The sequence below is a fragment of the Pristis pectinata genome, chromosome 6, assembly GCF_009764475.1.
Source record: "Pristis pectinata isolate sPriPec2 chromosome 6, sPriPec2.1.pri, whole genome shotgun sequence".
In the NCBI taxonomy this organism is placed as follows: Eukaryota; Metazoa; Chordata; class Chondrichthyes; order Rhinopristiformes; family Pristidae; genus Pristis; species Pristis pectinata.
Genome location: NC_067410.1, coordinates 28,805,797 through 28,827,427, shown reverse-complemented (window position 1 = coordinate 28,827,427; position 21,631 = coordinate 28,805,797). Strand labels below are relative to the sequence as shown.

Sequence of the window (21,631 nt, the reverse complement as noted above, 5' to 3'; positions counted from 1 at the left end):
AATTTTATTATTTGTGACATGGCCCGAGATAGGAGGCTGTGAGGAGAGTGAAGCTGACAGAACTGGTGCTAACCACTGTGACAAAGACTTGAAAAGCAACCAACATGACATCTTTCCTATCACGCTGCCGAAAATGTCATCTTTGTGAACGGCAGTGAGAAAATGGTTTGCCGAAGTTTTGAAAGGTAGAGTCGAAAGACGCTCATCATGTCAGATGTAATATAGTCCGCAGCTGTTTGAGAAAGGAAATCCTAGTGGCCATGACGGGTTTCAGTTGGCAGGCCCTCCGAGACATGGAAACCACTCCAAAGTAGCTACGCTTGACTTGTGGATTGTGCTACTCTTGTGGTCAAATGCTTAGCTCCCAACACTACTCTTACTGTATAATAACGTCTTGGCATCTGCTTTGAAAAAAACTCTTAGATTTTTCCAATTACTATGAACCATTGCAATATAATACCAGAATCTATTCCAATTTTTCAGCATTTATGGGCTTTGTTTCAAAACATGGAACATGTGATGTGAAGATATAGGTGTACGACTTTCGTAAAGAAAATCAAGCCCATTTTGTGAACAGAACTATAAAGATAATTTTGTATTACAGGTTTATCACAGCTGTTACCTCAAGCACTCAATTATTTTGTATTTGAATATGATAGATGGGATTTCCATCCTAGTGAAAAATTAAAACAATATTTACATTCGGTGGTTTTATGTTTATCATTGATACAGGATAGCCCATTTTTGTTTATATCTTAACTTAAAAATTTGCTCTTTATTGCCAGGTGACAATTCAAAATTTCAAAGTGTAATGATATAAAGATCTCATCCTTTCCTATCTGAATAAAAAGAAAATGCATTGCATGGTACTCTTAATAATCGTAAAGTTTAATCCAACATTTTCATAAGTTAGCTTGTACAAATAAATCTGTTATTTTGAAGGGTCTTGAAAGTATACCACATTTATAACAGTTCCTCTGAATTTTTTAATTTTTTTTTTAAAAAGAAAGGAAGAAGCTTGGTCCACTAAGCTTCTCCAAAAAGTGCAAAAAAATACTTGCTTTCCAAGCTCCAGAGTACGATCTCATGTGGGACGATTTGTGGTATTAACAGCTTTTTATCTGATTGGTCACTGCAGCACTGCAGTATAGATTGTAATTTCTGAGCCTAAGGTCACAATTGATGCTTGCAAATAAAAAGAAATAAAGCTGACCAATTAACCCCTGACAGGAGGTTTATTAGAGGTTCTGTAATCCTTTATCATGCTTTTGTGTTGCCAAACAGGCTGGTGCTGGGGATTTGCGCAGCTTAAAATGTACACTGAAGGAGGCCTATGGAAAAGGACTGTTTATTCTATTCACAGTCTACTCACACTACAGAAAGGGAGACCGAGCTAGTGTAGGCTGGATAGTAGAGTACAAATCCCTCTCTGCATTTGACTGAAGAACCTGGTAATGTTGTTTGTCTGGGCTGTTGCTTCCTTTCGTGAAAGGATTAGGTCGGCTTCTTTCCTTCTTATTATGGATTATTGGTCGGTGTAAATAGTTAGGAGCTATCCATTTTGTTTAACCTGAAGTTGTGAAATAATAAGGAAATGTTTATTTGTGCAGGACTTAATTTGTTCTCTTTTATAACATACACTTCATTTAAAACATAAGCTATGTGGGTAATAGCCTGGGAAAAGCAACCACATAGTTTTAATAATCAGCTCCCAGCTTATTAGTACAAAAGGTCAAAACGTAGAAAAGGATATTTGAATTGTGTAATGAAGAAATGTTTTCAAATCTCCCTTTAGCTCATCTTCAAAATCCACAAATGTGTGAAGCAAAAATGCAGCATTTGTGTTTTAATATTTTTTAGATCAGTAGGGATGAAGTGAACCCTTTGAACAGTTTGGATGTATAATCTTATAAATACAATCTGTTACAGCATAAAATATGCTTCAAGCACTTCTATTAGAACTACCAGAATGAAATTATTCCAGCTGTTGGGTGCCTATTAGCTCCTGTAGCAACTAAGAATGAACAGCACCAGCAATAAAATAAAAGACAATTTTATGTCAGTTTACTATTCTGGTTGGAAAGCTTTCAGCCTTGGTAGTGTGTTTAGATTTTTTTATAATAAAATTATTCCAATTTAATTATTATCAATTAACTATCATTTTTGTTTATCAATACGGGGTATTGTGATTTCAAGTATGATTTAACACAATGTATTTTGTAGTATTTTGTCTTTTTTCTGATTCATGTGCTCTGTATTTTCTATGTGGAATTAATAAAAATGTTGTAAAAAGAAAAAAGAAAGAAAGGAAAGCTGGTGCAGCCAAAACATAAGCAAACTGTCCTCTTTCCATCATTACCATACAACAGGTGTCCCATAAACAATCGTTTAACAAGGATGTCTGTCCATTGAGCCAGAGTCAAAGGGTAAATGATTGTGCATCTTTGTGGGGCCAGAGAAGCAGGTGCTTTCCTCCTAGGCATCACCAAACAAAGCCAGGCCAGAGCTTTGCCCCTTACTCCCAATCCCCCCCCCCCCCCCCCCCCCCACTGCCCCATCCAATAATCTGGCCTGTTCTACTTGCAGTCAGAATGCTGGCTGCACTCCACCACATTGTGGTGGCCCAGAGTAGGCAGGCTATCCTGGGCTCTTGCTTATATCTACTTTGTATCTGCTTTATATCTTTATATCTTTATATGCTTTATATCTGCTTTGTAGGAAGGCCCATCCCAATGTCTTTTTAATTGTCAGCATTGCATTATATCATTTTCTAGGCCTACACTATGTCTGCTATCCCCAAGAGGACCCATTCACCAAATTTTAAACTCACAACAAAATAGAAAGTGACCCTCTTTCTATATGTTTTGTAATCAATAAACTGTTAAGCAGTACTTCTGCTGTAGCAGTTGCTTAGGACTCATTGTAACTTAAGTGAAATTAGTAACAATGAAGACTAATAAAAGTGAATATAATTTGACTATAATTTATTAATCCATTAGCAAAACATTCAGAAACTTATTAAAACCAGATTTTCCACATACAGTTCAGTTTTTCTGCCTTTCTGGAGGCTTAGCTTAAAATGACAAAATTATTTATCCTACAGACCCATCATAGAACATCAAACAGTACAACACAGGAACAGGCCCTTCAGCCCATGATGTCTGCACCAAACATGACGCCAAATTATACTAAATCTCTTCTGCCTGTACATGATCCATATCCCTCCATTCCCTGCATATTCTTAAACCCCTCTTCCACCACCACCTGGCAGCCCATTTCCAGGCACCTGCCACACTCTGTTTAAAAAAAACTTACCCCGCATATTGTCTTTAAACTTTCCCCCTCTCGCCTTAAATGCAAGTAGTCTAGTATTTGATTTACTCTAGTACTTAGGTAGACATATTTTAAGCACTAAACTGAAAGTTGCAAATGGGAATGAATGGACTTATGAAAAAATGCAGCTAAACGTTCTTTTTCGTACCTCCAGGCCCGATGGAATAGGAACAGTAACAGTGGAAGAGAAGGAACGTTTCGAAGAGATTAAGGCGAGACTGCGTTCACTACTCGAGAATCAGATTACTCATTTTAGGTAAGTACAAGCACGTAAAATGTCAAGCTGGTTGATGTATTTTCTACTTCTTCCAAGTAATACATAAGGCTGTTTGGTTTTAAGATGAGTACTGAAAAAGGACATTTTCCAATATTACTTTTTGTACTAGTCCTGTGCAACTTTAAAGCACCAGAAAAACTGAAAAGAGTGGATACCCACACCAGGTCATGCAGCATCTGTGGAGAAGGTCATCAGAGAAGGTAGAAATTTTCTACCATTATCATTGGACCTGAAATAGCCAACAATGTCTAGAGTACACACAGGTAAATCCAGAAGATGCTGTCAGTGATTCCCTGTTCCTCAACAGGAAGTGCTAGCTTACCCCCTTCTCCAACCTATTCAGCAGGATCAGTGATCTTCAGAGCTTCACATAGTAAAAAAAAACCCTAACATTTTATGTTTTGTTGCACAAGATGCAAGTGAGTTTATTAATGATGTTTTCTGCTCTAATTACTGTTGAAATGAGGCAAGGTACACATTAGGCACTAAGAAACTAATAATAAATGTCTGATTTGTCATTTCCTTAAAACTCACATATATTACTGTCTTTATCTTGTGCTCTAATATTTGTTATAAGTTGTGCCTTTTACATCCTCATCAAAGCTTGCTGAGGAAGTGACCGTGCACATGAAAAGAATTTGTAAAAAAAAGAGACTAATTAATTCAGTAAGCAAGACAGCAAGTAGAATATAATGTGGGCAAATATGAGGTTACTGACTTAGGTAGAAAGAATAGAAAAACAATAATCTGTAATAGAAAAGAGCAACAGTTAAATATTGGTGTTCAGAGAGATTTGGGTGTCCTCGTACATGAATCACGGAAGGTTACTTTGCAGGTATAGCAATTAGGAAGGCAAGCAGCATGCTCACCTTTATTGCAGGAGATTGGAGTACAAAAATCTTGTTACAATTCTACAGGGCTTTATTAAGACCACACCAGAAGCTTATTAAACTGTTTTGGTCCCCTTATCTCAGGATGGAAATGTTTGGCTTACACATAGTACAAGAAAATTTGCTTGATTGATTGCTGGGTAAGAGATCCCAAAATTGCTATGAGGATAGGTTGAGTAGAATGCATACTCAATGCATTCTCTGAAGAATGAGAGGTAACTGAAACTTATGGGATCCTGAAGAGGTTTGACAGAGAAGATGCTGAAAGGTGATTTCCCTTGGCTGGATGTTTAGAACTAGGAGGCATAGTCTCAGGATATGACAGGACTGAGGTTAAGAATAATTTCTTCATTAAGAGGGTTATGAATCTTTGGAATTCTCTATTTCAGGGAGTTGTGAATGCTTGGTCTTTAAGCATATTCAAGGCTGAGAATGATATATCTTTGATCCAGGACAGCTCTGATCTTGTCAAGTGGTGGAGTAGGCTCCAGGGCCCCGTGGCTTGCTCCTGCCCCTGCTCCTACTTCTTATGTCTCCAAAATTTTTTCTCTAAAGGACTCATTCTGCCTGCTGATTTTGCCATTGCTAAATGTCAAAGATCACCTGGAACTAATACCTGACAGCAATTGATGTCAGAAAAGAAGTCGTTGCCACAGAAATTGACTTAATCCCCATGGCAGCTTCCTTTGATTTAACAACAGACACCATCACTTCACTACTGACTGTAAAATCTGATCCATTGTGATGTCTAATTCGTTACTGTTTTGTTAATCAATGCTAATAAGACTTAGATTGTCCCCTGCACCCCCTGCATTGTGCTTTTTTTATGGTTAATAAAGTTAACTAAGATTCATCCTGGACATTTTGTTGAAAACTAATAAAATCTATCTGTCTGACAGATATTGCTTTCCGTTTGGAAGACCTGAGGGTGCATTGAAGGCTACCTTATCTCTCTTGGAGAGGGTGAGTAGTTAATAATTTATTGTGTGCAGTTCAAGTACCAAAGTAATTTACATTTAATGCACCAATCCCCTTTTTAAAAAAGACTTCTTTATATATCATCTCTCATTTCCCTTTCAGAATGACCCAAAGTGCTTTAAGGCTAATGTAGAATAAAGTACTTTCTGAGATGTACTGACTATTGTAAAGTTGGAAATGTTGCAGCCAATTTTCTCCCAGCAAATGCCCATAAACAGGCAGGGTAAATAACGCTAAGATAAATTATTTTTAGAAACTTTGAGGGCCAGGTCCTCTTTGGTGCCACTCACTGGAGACAGTGCCCTGGACCCATTATGTTCACCTGGGAGATCAGATCTGCCCTCGGTTTAATATTTCACCCCACAGTTTATATTTCTTCACACTGCAGCATTCCCTTGGTGTTACAGTGGATTGCCAGTCTGGTTTTTATGTGCTCAAGTTGCTGGAGTGGGCCTCAAGCCCACAACCTGCTGATTCAAGGTGAGTGCATGACACATTCAGTCACAGCCAGCTCAGTATTTGAAGTATTATTGCAAAATATATCTTAAAATTCATCTTGCATACCAGAGTTATAAATCCTTATCTTCAATGGACATACTTTGCTGCCGAGTCTAAGTTTCTCCTGGTATTTGGAAAGTCCCATGAGATACGAGTAAACAATAAGGTATAACTATTACTTCCAATTTTCCTCAAGGTTTCATATAATGCACTTCCATTTCTGTCATTGAAAAGGTGCTGATGAAGGATATAGTAACCCCTGTTCCACAAGAGGAAGTTAAAGTTGTTATTCGGAAATGTTTGGAGAAAGCTGCACTGGTGAATTACACACGACTTTCTGAGTATGCCAAAATTGAAGGTAAGTCACAGAGTTTCCTTATGAAAACAGTTCACCAGATGAAACACTTGAAGACAGGTTACCAGAAGTCCACATAGCAATGTGCTGATTCAGAGATGTGATTTTTAAGAAAATGTAGTCCTAGAACAATATGCATTTACTTCACAGGCAAATTAAATTCTTCTTGGTGACTTATAGTTACTAAATATTATTAAACTTAATGCTTGTGTTCAAAGCAAACTTCAGGTTGTTATATTGCTTGATTTAGTTTAAGTGGATGTAAGCAAATATCAGATCCAACAGGTGAACAGTGTCATTTAATCACTGCAACCAATAACTGAAAAAGTATTTGAAAAAATTGCACATTAGTGATAAATTTGAGAATGCATTGCTTCAACACATAATACATACTTGAACCACAAAGCTGTTGAATTATAAATTACAATTATTAACATAATTGGCTCCATCTATTGGTTTAGAATCGAAAATTCCTAAAGCACATGAGGTTCATTATTAGATAGACTATGCATTCAAAGCAGAAATCTCAAATGCAGTTTAAATAACATTTTACTTCCATTTGCATTTAAGGAAAGAAGGTAAGCTTTTTTTGGATCATCACTGGATTTTGAATATTTTACTAAAAAAATGCGAACATTGAGTCTACTGATAATTACATTCATCTCCTCAAAAGCCTGTAAACATGTAAGATTGTGCAATCGTGCAACTACACTAACGTAAATAACTTGTATTTATGCAGCAGCTTCAACAAATAAAGGTGCACCACAGACTGTTATCAAACAGAATTTGACACTGAGCCACATGAGATCAAAGGGAGTGTATTAAAGAAGGGCAGGGGGATAAACAGGTGGAGAGGAAGCAAGGGAGCTCCAGAACCCAGCACCTCGGCATTTGAAAGCAGCTGCAAGTGCTGAGGCATTAAAATTCACGACATTGAAGAGGCAAATGTTGGAGGGTGCTTACATATCTCTGAGTGATGCAGGGTAGGAGAAGATTACAGAGACAAAGAGGGGCAATGCCATGAAGGGATTTAAAAGTGAGATAATAATTGAAAAGTCAAGGCATTGCTTAATCAAGAGCACAACAGTTTTAGTGAATGAACACAGATTTTTGGATGAACTCATGTTTACAGACAATAGAAAGAGGGGTCAGGTAATGAGGACAGGGGTAGAGCTGGGTGATTCTATAGAGCCAGAAATAGTCTGTATTACTGATGGTCAAAACTAATCTCAAGATCAATTAAGGCACCAAGCTTGCAAAGAGTCAACTTCAGCCTCTGATTTTGATGGAATGTGGGGAGAGTAGGCCACAGGGATAATCAGTGGGGAATGCCATGCTCTGTGGGCTACCATAGACCCAAAGGGCTGAAATGACTCCTCCCATATCATAAGGAAATACATGGAAATTTCTGCTCTGCTAATACTGCTAATTCTGGCAATTAAGGAACTGTGAAAGGATTGGAGAAAGATGGGCTGAGGTAGAATTGGGTTCTTCAGCTTATAGTTGCAGTGTATTGAAGTGTTACTAAATTTGTGATGTTTGATTTTCCACTGGAGGGGAGTTCCTGATTTCAACCATGATGTGGATAGGTGACGCTGAGGAAATCTTTAGCAAGGGAATACAAGTAAGAATGGGAGTATTCACATAATACAATCACAGACTAAGTTGGCAGATACATCAGAGAAGCATTACTGGCAACCTGAGACAGGATCACCCACCCATTCATTGTGTATTTAGGGTAAAGAGGAAAGTAACTGACAAGAAGTGAACTACTTTTTGGGTTCTCCTGCTTATCTGCCATTGTTCATTGTAAGAACTGTAGAAAGGTATGACCTGTTCAAAGAGGATGGGTTGCACTTGAATCCCAGGGGGACCAATATCCTGGCAGGGAGGTTTGCTAAGGCTACTGGGGGGAGTTTAAACTAGAACTGTTGGGGGGTGGGATCCGAACTGGAAAGACTGGGCAAGAGGTGTTTGGCTCTTAAATAGAGAAAGCTAGTAGTAGGTACAATAGGCAGGTGATAGAGAAGGAACGTGCTCAGACAGGTTTAAGATGTGTCTATTTTAACACAAGGAGTATTGTGAACAAGGCGGATGAGCTTAGAGCTTGGATCAATACTTGGAGCTATGATGTGTTGACCATTACGGAGACTTGGATGGCTCAGGGACTGGAATGGTTGCTTCAAGTGCTGGGTTTTAGATGTTTCAGAAGGGACAGGGAGGGAGGCAAAAGAAGTGGGGGAGTGGCACTGTTGATCAGAGATAGTGTCATGGCTGCAGAAGAGGTGGACGTCATGGAAGGACTGTCTACGGAGTCTCTGTGGGTGGATGTTAGGAACAGAAAGGGGTCAATAACCTTACTGGGTGTTTTTTATAGGCCGCCCAATAGTAACAGGGATATTGAGGAGCAGATAAGAAAGCAGATCCTAGAAAGGTGTGAGAATAACAGAGTTGTTGTGATGGGGGATTTTAATTTCCCAAACATCGATTGGCATCTCCAGACAGTGAGGGGTTTAGGTGGGGAGGAGTTTGTTAAGTGTATTCAAGAAGGATTCTTGACACAATATGTAGATAGGCCTACAAGAGGAATGGCTGTGCTTGATTTGGTATTGGGAAATGAACCTGGTCAGGTGTCAGATCTCTCAGTGGGTGAACATTTTGGTGATAGTGATCATAATTCTATCTCCTTTATGTTAACACTGGAGAGAGATAGGAACAGACAGACTAGTAAGGCGTTTACTTGGAGTAAAGGGAATTATGAGGCTCTCAGGCAGGAAATTGGAAGATTAAATTGGGAACAGATGTTCTCAGGGAGAAGTATGGAAGAAATGTGGCAAATATTCAGGGGATATTTGTGTGGAGTTCTGCATAGGCATGTTCCAATGAGACAAGGGAGTCACGAGGGGATACAGGAACCGTGGTGTACAAAGGCTATAATAAATCTAGTCAAAAGGAAAATAAAATCTTACAAAAGATACAGAGAGCTAGGTAATGTTAGAGATCTGGAAGAGTATAAAGCTAATAGGAAGGGGCTTAAGAAGGAGATTAGGATAGCCAGAAGGGGGTATGAGAAGGCCTTGGTGGGCAGGATTAAGGAAAACCCCAAGGCATTCTACAGGTATGTGAAGAGCAAGAGGATAAGATGCAAAAGAATAGGGCCTATCAAGTGCAGCAGTGGGAAAGTGTGTATGGATCCGGAAGAAATGGCGGAGGTACTTAATGAATACTTTACGTCACTATTCACTACAGAAAAAGATCTGAGGGATTGTAGTGGGGACTTGCAGCAGGCTGAAAAGCTTGAGCATGTAGATATTAGGAAAGAGGAGGTGCTGAAACTTTTGGAAAGCATCAAGTTGGATAAGTCGCCGGGACCGGATGAGATGTACCCCAGGCTGCTCTGGGAGGTGAGGGAAGAGATTGCGGAGCCTCTGACAATGATCTTTGCATCGTCGATGGAGACAGGAGAGGTTCCGGAAGATTGGAGGGTTGTGGATGTTGTTCCCTTATTCAAGAAAGGGAGTAGGGATAGCCCAGGGAATTACAGACTGGTGAGTCTCACCTCAGTGGTTGGTAAGCTAATGGAGAAGATCCTGAGAGGCAGGATTTATGAACATTTGGAGAGGTATAATATGATTAGGAAGAGTCAGCATGGTTTTGTCAAGGGCAGGTCCTGCCTTACAAGCCTGATTGAATTTTTTGAGGATGTGACTAAACATATTGATGAAGGGAGAGCAGTAGATGTAGTGTATATGGATTTCAGCGAAGCATTTGATAAGGTACCCCATGCAAGGCTTATGGAGAAAGTAAGGAGGCATGGGATCCAAGGGGACATTGCAGTGTGGATCCAGAACTGGCTGGCCCACAGAAGGCAAAGAGTGGTTGTTGAAGGGTTGTATTCTGCGTGGAGGTCGGTGACCAATGGTGTACCTCAGGGATCTGTACTGGGACCCCTGCTCTTTGTGATTTTTCTAAACGACCTGGATGAGGAAGTGGAGAGGTGGGTTAGTAAGTTTGCGGATGACACAAAGGTTGGGGGTGTTGTGGATAGTTTGGAGGGCTGTCAGAGGTTACAGAGGGACATAAATAGGATGCAAAGTTGGGCTGAGAATTGGCAGATGCAGTTCAACCCAGATAAGTGTGAAGTGGTTCATTTTGGTAGGTCAAATATGATGGCAGAATATAGTCTTAATGGTAGGACTCTTGGCAATGTGGAGGATCAGAGGGATCTTGGGGTCCAAGTCCATAGGACGCTCAAAGCGGCTGCTCAGGTTGACTCTGTGGTTAAGGAGGCATATGGTGTATTGTCCTTCATCAATCGAGGAATTGAACTTAGGAGCCGTGACGTATTGTTGCAGCTTTATAGGTCCCTGGTCAGAGCCCACCTGGAGTACTGTGCTCAGTTCTGGTCGCCTCACTACAGGAAGGATGTGGAAGCCATAGAAAGTGTGCAGAGGAGATTTACAATGATGCTGCCTGGAATGCGGAGTATGCCTTATGAAAGCAGGTTGAGGGAACTTGGCCTTTTCTCCTTGGAGCAACGAAGGATGGGGGGGGACCTGATAGAGATATATAAGATGATGAGAGGTATTGATCAGGTAGATAGTCAGAGGCTTTTCCCCAGGGCTGAAATGGTGGCCACAAGAGGACATAGGTTTAAGGTGCTGGGGAGAAGGTATAGAGGAGATGTCAGGGGTAAGTTTTTTACTCAGAGAGTGGTAAGTGCGTGGAATGGGCTGCCGGAAATGGTGGTGGAGGCAGATATGATAGGGTCTTTTAAGAGACTGTTGGATAGGTACATGGAGCTTAGAAAAATAGAGGGCTATGGGTAAGCCTAGTAATTTCTAAGGTAGAGACATGTTCGGCACAGCTTTGTGGGCTGAAGGGCCTGAATTGTGCTGTAGTTTTTCTATGTTCTATGTTCTAAAACCCACAATAACACCATTAACACTGTTCTTCCAGAATTTCTGCAGTTCTGTCACCAAAGTCACATCAAATGAACTGAAGAATCTGGTGGAAATTCATCCTCAAACATTTAAAACAGAAACGTTTCAAAAACATGAAACCTAAAAGGGGAAACATCTGAAAATTACATTATACTTCTTAATTCAAATAATTTCATTAAAGAATATTTGTATGAAGGTACTTCAGTAGCGTTTTTTGAAGTCAAGCTCATGCCTAATTTGTTTATTATTGCTGTACTCATAGGTTGTTAACTTTCTATTTAACAGAAGTTTGATACTGTTAATGTGAAGATGGAAGTCTGTATCTCCTTAATTTTCAAAACAAGTTTTGAAAGTGGTATTTTGTCTTGCTGACATTGGTCCTTTTATACTGATTTTTCTTCACTAAAAATGGCTTTAAGTGGTTGACCAGACTGTCCTCACCCCCATTGCTTACTCCATTACAGGTCTACAGTTTGAATGGATGAATTATTAGTTTCTTGTGTCCTGATATTAGTAAGACATTTTTACTAGTTGAACTATCATAACAAATAGCTAAGACATGCAGAACAATTCACCAAATCACAACTAATTACAGAGGTATTTCTACGGACACTTATAGGTTTTGAACTGTTGTTTAAAGGTGCTAGCCTCATGTATAATTTGTAATGTAACAGTATACTTTTATTTGGTGGTTGTTGCAATGCTGTGTACTAAAGATGCAGTTTCATTTAGTGAGAGTAGTTAATCAACGAACATTTGAGTTAAAAATTGAGCATTCAGGGCATTTTACAGAACCAGGTGGAGAAGTTGAAGTAATTTATATTGAGGTTTAAAATTATTTTTGTAGTTTTTCAACAATAAAGTTGTGGAATGATGTAATTAAACTAATGTCTTTTTATTGTTTGAAAATGTTAGATTCTTACTTAGCTGGTGAGAACTGCAGTTGACTGCAAGTTTAGACAGAGCTGAGTGCATTTCTAGTAAGCTTGAGCACATGATGGCTATGTGTAAGTAAAAATGCATTCAATTCCAGTGTAGATCCCATAGTGTTTGACTATTTCCCTTTTGTGCTTCAATTCTTTCTGGTTTCGTTAATGTACCCTCTTTTACACTGTGACTTTTAGGTCTGGGAATACTATGAAGCAACCAAACACTTTTTTTCCAGCTCTTTGTTCAGAGAAGTAATTCATTCCGCACTACCTGTTCTTTCCTGCTTCTCTCCTTTCTTGTTTTATATTGGCAGTCACTTTTTTATATTGCCAAAAAAAGTGGCTGCAGAAGTACCTAGTGGCCAGCATGCAGGGATTGTGGTCTCAGCAACCCAGCATTCACCAACTGCATGTACCAGGCTTCCTTACATGGGCATAATCTGTTCTGTGCTTTATTGAAAATAGCTCAAATACACAACCTGGAATATTGAAATATACCAGTACATTCCCATCCTAGTCGTTCCATATGAATATGCAAAGATTTTATTCAAAGCTGAATTGGCTAGAGTTGATACTCTTGTGCAAATATGATTTATCATGTGGTTGATCAAAATAAAAAACTATTGATAGTGACCTGACAGCACAAGTATCAATTGGTTGGAAATGTGCTTAAGACTATGCCTATGAAGAAATACCTGAGAGTGGTGTAGATACTAAAAGCACTTGCATTTAGTATCTTGGAGCCTAAATCGACAAAATTCTGTTTTCCTTTATTCATTATGTTTTATCATTAACAGATTACAAAATCTGAAGAGATTTGTCAGAATCATGGTCACAGCTTCTTTGTGACCTATGAGCATGCTGAATGGTTAAACCTGAATTACCTACAAATTCAAATATCTTTTTCTGCTGTCCTAATAATATCCCAAACAACACCAAATTTTTTTTCTTTCTGACCTAATATAATTTTCCTCTGACCTATGATCTCTTTACTTCTGACCTAAGGTTCTTGCATGCCCAAATCCTCTTTTATAGGGAAAAAGAGAGAAATGTATGACCATCCTGTCTTCTGCTTGGCCTCTCAAGTGATGGATTTAACCATTCGTGAGTACCTACCACATCCTTTCCACACTGTCTCTTGCTCTTTCTGTTGACATGATTTTAGAGCCAGTCACAGCCAGCCCCTGACCAACTCCACTCTTGCACTTTTTGTCCCTCAGCCTTATTGTCTGTTGCTTCTGTCTGTGATATCAAATGTTTAAATTCCAGCCAGTTGTTTTCAACCTATGCCAGGTTTTTTACACATGGCCCATTGTTTGTGATGAACTCAAAATATCTGTAAATTTTTAAGTTACTGTTATTGTCTGTGACTTGAATGCATTTTTACTTTGCTTCTGTGTATTCCTGAGTTGTAAGCACTTGTCACTGGTACACAATACAAATCTAGGACTCACATATGGAGTCAGTGCCTCACGAGTTGCCACAAGAAATAGGCTGTTTATTTACTGTGGGTAAAGGCATTCTGTTAGATCTATGTGGATATTTTACCTTTGTCTTGTCTGTGACTAATTAATAAAATGTAATCATATACATACATGCTCTATTTACATACCTTAACCTCTTCTTAATTTCAAGCTGCTGATGGATCATCTGATTTTTGTTTACATTTTAGGATTCAGTGATTCGCTTCTATCTTGAGCCCATTGCTTGCCTCCATCTCAGAACGTTAAATGCTAACTGTCCATCTATGTGGTGCACCACTGTTGCCCTTTGCTTGAAAGGCTTTTATAGTAACATCCATTCTTATTTAGAGTACTTGGAGGCATCGGGCAAACTCTTTGCAAATCACTGGTGCCACACATCTAGGGTGTAGCTTTTGGTTCACTTGCTCATTAATCCTGCATATTTGTCTTGTTTTTTCTCTCTTTCTCTCCTTGTTGCTCTCTCTTTCATATAGAGAATCAAAAGGATCCAGGTGAACTATTGTATTCTACATCTTAATGTAGTAGGACAATCTCATTAGATTATTTCTTTCCTTTGAAAGTAATTTTGAGCAGCCTAGCTCCTTCTGAGGTGCTCTTCAGCAGGCTCAATTAATGTTTAATGAGCCTCTGGGGTAAAAACATGTAAGGAGTTAATTTGTGCTGTCTATACAGAGTGGTATTTTCAGACAACCACCTTATAGCTTTAGAAGTAAATGTACAGGAATTTCAATTAGTTTGCAAGTTACATCATCTTCAGGGTTTTCTTACCTAGGGAAAAATTTAATAAGCACATGAAATTATGTTCTAATAAACAAAATAGTTATGGCAACTGTAGCTATCTTTAATACAGAATGTGACAATTTTACAAATAATATTATTCATTTAAAAATCTTGTCTTCTAATGTTCCAATGGACACATGTTAAAACACGTAATAATTTCTGGCAGCAGTTCAATTATAAATTGCTTATACAATTATATTTAGCATATACAAATAATATCATATTTCTTACAATAAAAAGTATGACATCTCTACTCTTTGCTTGTTAATCACTTTAACTGCCATTAATTCCATGATTTCTGTGAACTAATTATATACTGAAGCATAGCTCTGGAGAAAGTGCAACTTGCAGTTTTATTTTTAATGTAGATTACCACTTAAGCATTTATGTGCACAAGTTTCAGTATAGTTTCTGTACAATGTCCTATTTAATCTGTACAAGAAGAGCAGTCAAATGAAGCTTCTTTCAGTTGTGCTTTATTTTACTGACATGAGTTTTTAAGGATCTTTGCATCTTTCCTAAATCATGGTGCAGTGTGTATGTATCATCTGAGCCAAGGAAATGTTTCTTCCTGTTGTGGATATAGTAGATTAAAATGCCAAATAAATCTTTTAAAGCAAAGTAAATTGCACAGGGCCTAAATTAGTGCATTATAGTTTCATAGTTAAACCGTTCAGCAATAGGGAGTTTAATAGTTAGTTAAGAGATTTCTGGCAATATTAGGTCCCACTTTAGAGCAGGACTCAAAAAAATCCTTACATAAGAGCATTTGGTCAAAAACATTGCAAATGCATTGTTCTGTTACAGCTAATTGAAATGTAAAAATAAACTGCAGGTGCTGGAAATGTGAGATTAAAAAAACAGAAAATGCTAGAAATACTCAGCAGCAGGTCAAGCTCTGTTGAGGTCTGCTATGACTAAATAGTTGGAGTGCCATGCTTATCTTATCTTTAGGAGTTTGTATCAAATCTGTCATTTGGGGACATTATTAAAGCAAATGAGAATTTTGTGTACTCTTGGAATATCACATGCTGGTCTCCAATGCAATTTGAGCTAGTCTCAAGAGATTTGACCCTTTGTAAAAGAGGCAAATCAGATCTGTGACATTGTCAAGCTAAGAGTGGTTGATCACCACACAGTACCCCCACCTTGATATATCTGTGTTAATGGGCTCACAGTGAGTGACTGCTCCCTGATTCTAGATAATCCATAGGGTCAGGGCTGGAGATCATCAGTCCTTGGTCTGACATATTTCTGGCAATGGAGCACATTGGTGTACTTCAGAATTATGTCAGCAGCAACATAAATATGGCTGAAGTCACACAATATATAAAGTCATAGAGGTTAAAGTGAGAATATCTGTTCTTGTACAATATGTTGCCTTTAATAACCTCCCATCACTATACCAAGGAGATAAATGTTATTTTGCTTACTAAGGTACAATATACAAACAGAATTCTGTCAGGACCAAGGAGGAAAAAATTCAATTATTGTTATAAATCCAGAAACACCACTGTAAATATCAAAAATCAAGAAAGTATCCTGAATTTATCCTGACCAACAGCAACAATAAATTACTTTTATATATTTATATATTTACTTCTATATTATTCATTATACATAATATCATTATACAGTCCCAGGCTTCTATGCTGGACCTAATGCAAAACTGTACTATTTTTGTACTAGTCTCAATAATCCAGAAGGGCGACATGGTAGCGTAGCAGTTAGCATAATGCTATTACAGCGCCAGTGATCAGGGTTCAATTCCCACCGCTGTCTGTAAGGAGTTTGTACGTTCTCCCCTTGACTGCATGGGTTTCCTCCGGGTGCTCCTGTTTCCTCCCACAGTCCAAAGACGTACGCATTAGTAGGTTAACATGGGTGCAATTGGGCGGCGCGGGCTCGTTGGGCCGGAAGGGCCTGTTACTGTGCTGTATAAATAAAGTTTTAAAGTTTTGCTCTATTTTTTATTTCATTCGCTACCAACGATTATTCCCCTTATGGTGATGTTCCATAACGTAAATCCTAGTGTTAGATACGCCATGATTGGTTTTGAAAGATTTTAGTTAATGCAACTTAATGACTTAAGCTGAGCATGAAACTCTTATAGTATAGTCATAGGTAATGTTTCTGTTAGATTTTCAATGTTACTTAGCATGGCCTGTTATCTGTATATCAGAATCTATAGTTAGACTTCAAAATATGAATGTTAAACTTCTATTCAGATCAGTAGAAATAATATGGATAAATAATTTGAGGTTTTGAAAATGCAGTCTGTTTTTTAAGAAGCCACTTGTAAACACTATTGGTATTCTCTTGTTTCCTCAGAGGCTCAGATGTTATGTTACAGTGATTGAAAATAAGGCGAGGGTCTAACCTTGGTCTTATTTCACAGTGCATGTGAACAATTCAATTTATTTCTAAGAAGTTAAATCAGGTATTTTGATAAACGTAATTCAAAGTATTGAAATAATTGTACTTGCAAGCAACTTTTGAAGTAAGATAATTCAATGGCTACAGTTACTTAATTGTAAAATTATTCACTTTAAGTAACTTGTTATATCATCATGCATTTTGAAGAAAACTACCAAAATTTAGAATTGTAATGCTAAAAATAATTTAAAATATCATGTGATGTACTCTTTTGAGAGAAAATCAGTTGCAGGGGAATAAGATGAGGGGAATGCAACTAATGGGATTGGTGTATTGGAAACAGGCATGATTCAATGGGCTAGATGGCCTACTGTACATAAAAGTATATAAACATTCTGGGAATGGTTTCAAGCAACTCGGTTTATGGTTCAGATCCTCACAAATGCACATTGATCTGTAAAACACTGATCAAGGGAAGTGTGTGAAGGAGACTTCTACAAGTGAATCCAAGGACCTCTACATGCGCAGCCAATTGTCATTCAAGAGAGTTTCATTTTGTTCCATGAATAATGATAGATGCTGCCTCATACAGCATCAAGTCCATGGTGGTTATGGTATCAGATGCTGCTGCATTTGGTGAACTAGTTTCAGGTTTAGTTGCAGTTGGAGATAGAGGTTCTTTGTATCTCTTGCAACTCTGGAATCATCCACTACCAGTCTTTCAGCTGTGACAGTTATTATTAGTCAATCATTGACCAGCATGATGACCGTCACAATAGATGAGACGCAAATTTAGCATTAAAACACATCAAACCAGTCAGTCACTATCACCTTACTAGATCATAAAGTTAACAGAAAACAAATAGCAGATCATCAATTCTACCAATCTTCTAAAGGAACTGCCAGTGACACTTCAAATTTAATTAACATTGCCTCCAACCTTTCTTTCCCTATTTTAAAAATGTTAACTACAATTACGTTAAATCCCCAAACCTCTCTAAACTTTTGTCACAGCTATCATCTTTAGGAATGCATCTTACTCTCTAATATTTGGGAACTTTGACCCTCAATCTTTCTCCTGATTATTATTTTACCCTTTCCACAACCATTTTTCAATAGCTAATAAATGATTTTCTTTCCCTTTCTCTTGATTTTATCTAAACACCTCCCATCTCCAGAAATAGCTTCATTAATCCTGTTCTTACTCTTTAGCCTCACAGGTAGATCTTCTTCATTTCCCTTCCCTAGTAGTTCTTAAGGGCCAGCAAGGCCCTAAGAAATCCTAAATAAATTATGCTTTCTGTTTTTATTCCACTAATCTACATAGGTCTGATATATCTTACAGATCCGTAAACAAGAAAATTGACAGATTTCAGCCTTTCAGCCTCTCAGCCTCGGTTGATAGCCTGGCAGAGTGGAATGCACAACCACTGCAGAACCTGCTTGATTCAATCTTTTCAAAAGAATGTATATCCAGTGGGTTCTGCAGTGAGTTAAGTAATCCTTTATGCCGGATTATTGTCCATGCAGCGAAGCTGAAAAGATCCCCATTGGGTCCTAGTTGTTGAAAGAAAGGAACAATGAACACAATCAAAGTAACTGACAAACAAAATACCTGATTTAATTATAGATTTGATGGCTATTTTTGAGGGTGGAATTACTGTTAAAGCTATGATTTCTTATGCCATTTCATTACTAACTTCTGATAGTTTCTTTAAAGAAAACCGTATAGCTGAGAATTTGAGTGAACTGCGCTATTTAACACAATTAAATTAAAAAGATAAGCAAGAAAAAAAATTGGTATTTTTTCGGCATATCCTTTGATCTGATATTGACAAATTTCATGTCATGTGCTTAAAGTATCTGCTATACGGTACATTATTGAGATCTTTAGAAACATTTAGCTACAACTGTCATTAGCAGTTACAGAAGTATCTCTTGAAATGTCATGAATATGCTTAATGTTTCTTTCACTATTTTGACTTTTTTCATTACTTGTACCATTGCTCATTCAGTCACCTGCTTGCTTACTTTTCCTGTCTCTTTCACTCATGCATGGCAGCACGACGATCTTGGCCTAAGCCACCGCCTGCACCTCCACCCATAAAAACGCGGCAAAACAGTCTTAGTCAGAGAATCAGAGGCATGCCTAAACAAATACCAAGTACTGTTACAGCTTTTTATTTCAGTTATTTAAGTTCTTCTGTAGCTTGTTGCTTTTTATAATTCTTTTACTTACCTTGGTTACATTGAGTTTGTTACAGAAATATATGGTCTGATATAAACTTAAACAAGAATTTGCTGTTTCATTGTAATAATTGGTTAAATTTCTAGTTAGAGCATAGGAAAAGAATACTTTTGCCATTTTTGTTAAGCATTTGGTGCACGCAACATTCACAAATATAAATGTCAGCACAAACTAACAGTGTTGCTGCATAACATACTGCATGATGAAGTGCTTTTATAAAACAGTGTTGTACAGTAATATCTTTTTGGCAGCCAACTGTGCTCCAGTTAGATAGTTTCTTTATTATTCCGGTTATTCATTTGAAATGTTGCCTTTCTATTTCTTAACCTTTTTTTGTGAAGCTTACCATTCAAATTCCACCTTGCCCCCAAAATATGTGTACGTCAAAGAGAAAAAATTAGCAATTTATAGGAATGGAATTGGATTGCTTCATCCAGACAAATGTCCTACAGTATATTTACAAATTTCTGATTTATATAGGATATATTAAAATCAGAACTTGAATATAGTCCTATCCCCTGGATAATATACTAGCTGGAGCATTGTGCAATTTTATTAAACTGGAATAAACATTGCAGTATATTTTATGTAATTTCTAGTAAAATGTTTATGTTAAATATGTATTCTAAATACTAAAAAAGGTAAAAGTAAATATACTTAGGTATTGGCTTCTTAAATAAGAAGTGCAAATTGGAGAAAAGTTATTTTTTATTATATTGCTCATTTGTAATACTATTTACCACAGAAAATGTAGGACAGTTAGTCACTCCTGCCAAAAAACTGGAAGATACAATTCGTCTTGCTGAACTGGTTATTGAGGTGCTGCAGCAAAATGAAGAGCACCATGCAGAGGTGAGTGTTACACTTAATAGCTTACAGACTAAGTTACATGGTTTGAAGCTATTTTAAGGATGTTGCCTGATAGTTAGATAAAATTAGTTCTATAATCTCTTAACATCTCTATCATCCAATCATATTGAATAATCTTAATTAGATGGAGAGTAGAAGTTGCTATAGAAACAACATGATAAGCATGACAAGAATATGTTCTCTTGATTGATACTTCCAATGCAAACTTAAAGCTATCATTTTAAAATTTCTTGACTGCAATAACAAAGATTTTTTCTGCTCTAATTTTGGTGTTAAGTGTAATGACCAGATGAAATCATGTACCTTTGTTATAGCCATCTTATACCCGAGGAACATCTAAGTACCTGGTCTAAACATGGTATGGATCGAAAAATGTTCATTGACTACATCAATTTCATTCCTTCCATTAGATCTTGTACAATTTTTAGGTGGATATTTCCACGTTTTCAATCTCCCAAGACAGGTGAATGACCATCTTAGAAGATAAAGTATTGTGAATTTTCTCTGCAACTTCTGCAAGTGATCTTCTCAAATGAAATACTGATACAAAAGTCTCTTTGAAAAACATTATACTTTTTTTTAAACTGCATGGTCAAGATGATTACAAAAGATGTAGTTAGCTGCTGCTAACATCACTAGCAATATTCAACTGTTTCCATCCAAATTCTTGCTATTGTCTTCCAGAATTCCAGACTGCTTTAAAATTTCACATGAAATTTAACACTGACGAATAATTAAACTTTGAAATAATTTCTGAGTAGGAAATAATTAGATTTCAATCGCCTTGATAGCCCAAAACTGTTGGTACTTAGCAACTATTTCAAAATTGCATGCTTCCAACATTTGCAGGGACTTCATGGAAAATCAGGATTACAGTGTTAATGCTCTGTGTAAATATAGCTTCCCTTCAAGCTCTCCTTACTGAGGGGACACACCACTCTTTACAACGGTATTTCAACAAAGGGATAATATTCAAAGTTGAAATAGCTTATTTGTTTCAGCAAAATCTCCCTCTCTATCAGACTGATGAACATAATAATAGAATATGCTGCCTTTTACACACACTATTTGAGTGTGTGTGAACTCATAGTTTACTTACTACACACTGAAACATATAAAAGGTAATTTGGTCATTTTTTCCAAATAATTATTGCAATATGTGAATTCAACAAAGACGCTTCCTTCCCCTTACCACAACATTAACAGATGTTCGGTGTTAACAATATCTTTTATTTTTAAGAGCTTTATGTTGCTACATTTTCTGGTGTCATTTTCTTTGCTGTTTATTTATACATTTCGATATTAAATTTAACTTTCTATAGAGATTGTATTCATGTTAACCAGAGAAAAGTGTGAAACTGGAGTATTGAATCCATAGTACCTTTATTATTTGATACAAAAGTAATGCACCGGTCCCAACTAATACTTGATTTGCATATTCAAATTTCCTCCCTACTGTTCAATCATTGTTGGATTACCACAGGGAAAAGAGGTATGTGACTAAACTGAGTGAAATGAGTCACCTCCCCATATGTCTCGTGCATGTCCTAAAGATATCATCCTTCCTATTGGGATTTTACCTGGGCCTTCCCTGCTCTTACTCTTCTTCAAAGCAGTCTACTACCAACTGTCAGCACAGTGCTTGCAAAACTGTTGTTTAGACTTGGTAT

General features: G+C 37.4%; 1 protein-coding gene across 4 annotated transcripts in view; it reads left to right on the top strand.

The window, feature by feature from the left end:
• Nucleotides 1–21,631, top strand: part of cadpsa (Ca2+-dependent activator protein for secretion a) — a 337,975-nt gene that overhangs the window by 238,000 nt on the left and 78,344 nt on the right. For 2 of the 4 annotated variants that reach the window (XM_052017897.1, XM_052017895.1), the window contains exons 14-18: nt 3,488–3,589; nt 5,400–5,463; nt 6,211–6,334; nt 14,161–14,178; nt 19,837–19,943. In XM_052017897.1, coding sequence (XP_051873857.1) covers nt 3,488–3,589; nt 5,400–5,463; nt 6,211–6,334; nt 14,161–14,178; nt 19,837–19,943 — 415 coding nt within the window. The remainder of the gene's footprint in view (nt 1–3,487; nt 3,590–5,399; nt 5,464–6,210; nt 6,335–14,160; nt 14,179–19,836; nt 19,944–21,631) is intronic. The other 2 variants (XM_052017899.1, XM_052017896.1) reach the window with 1 other exon arrangement.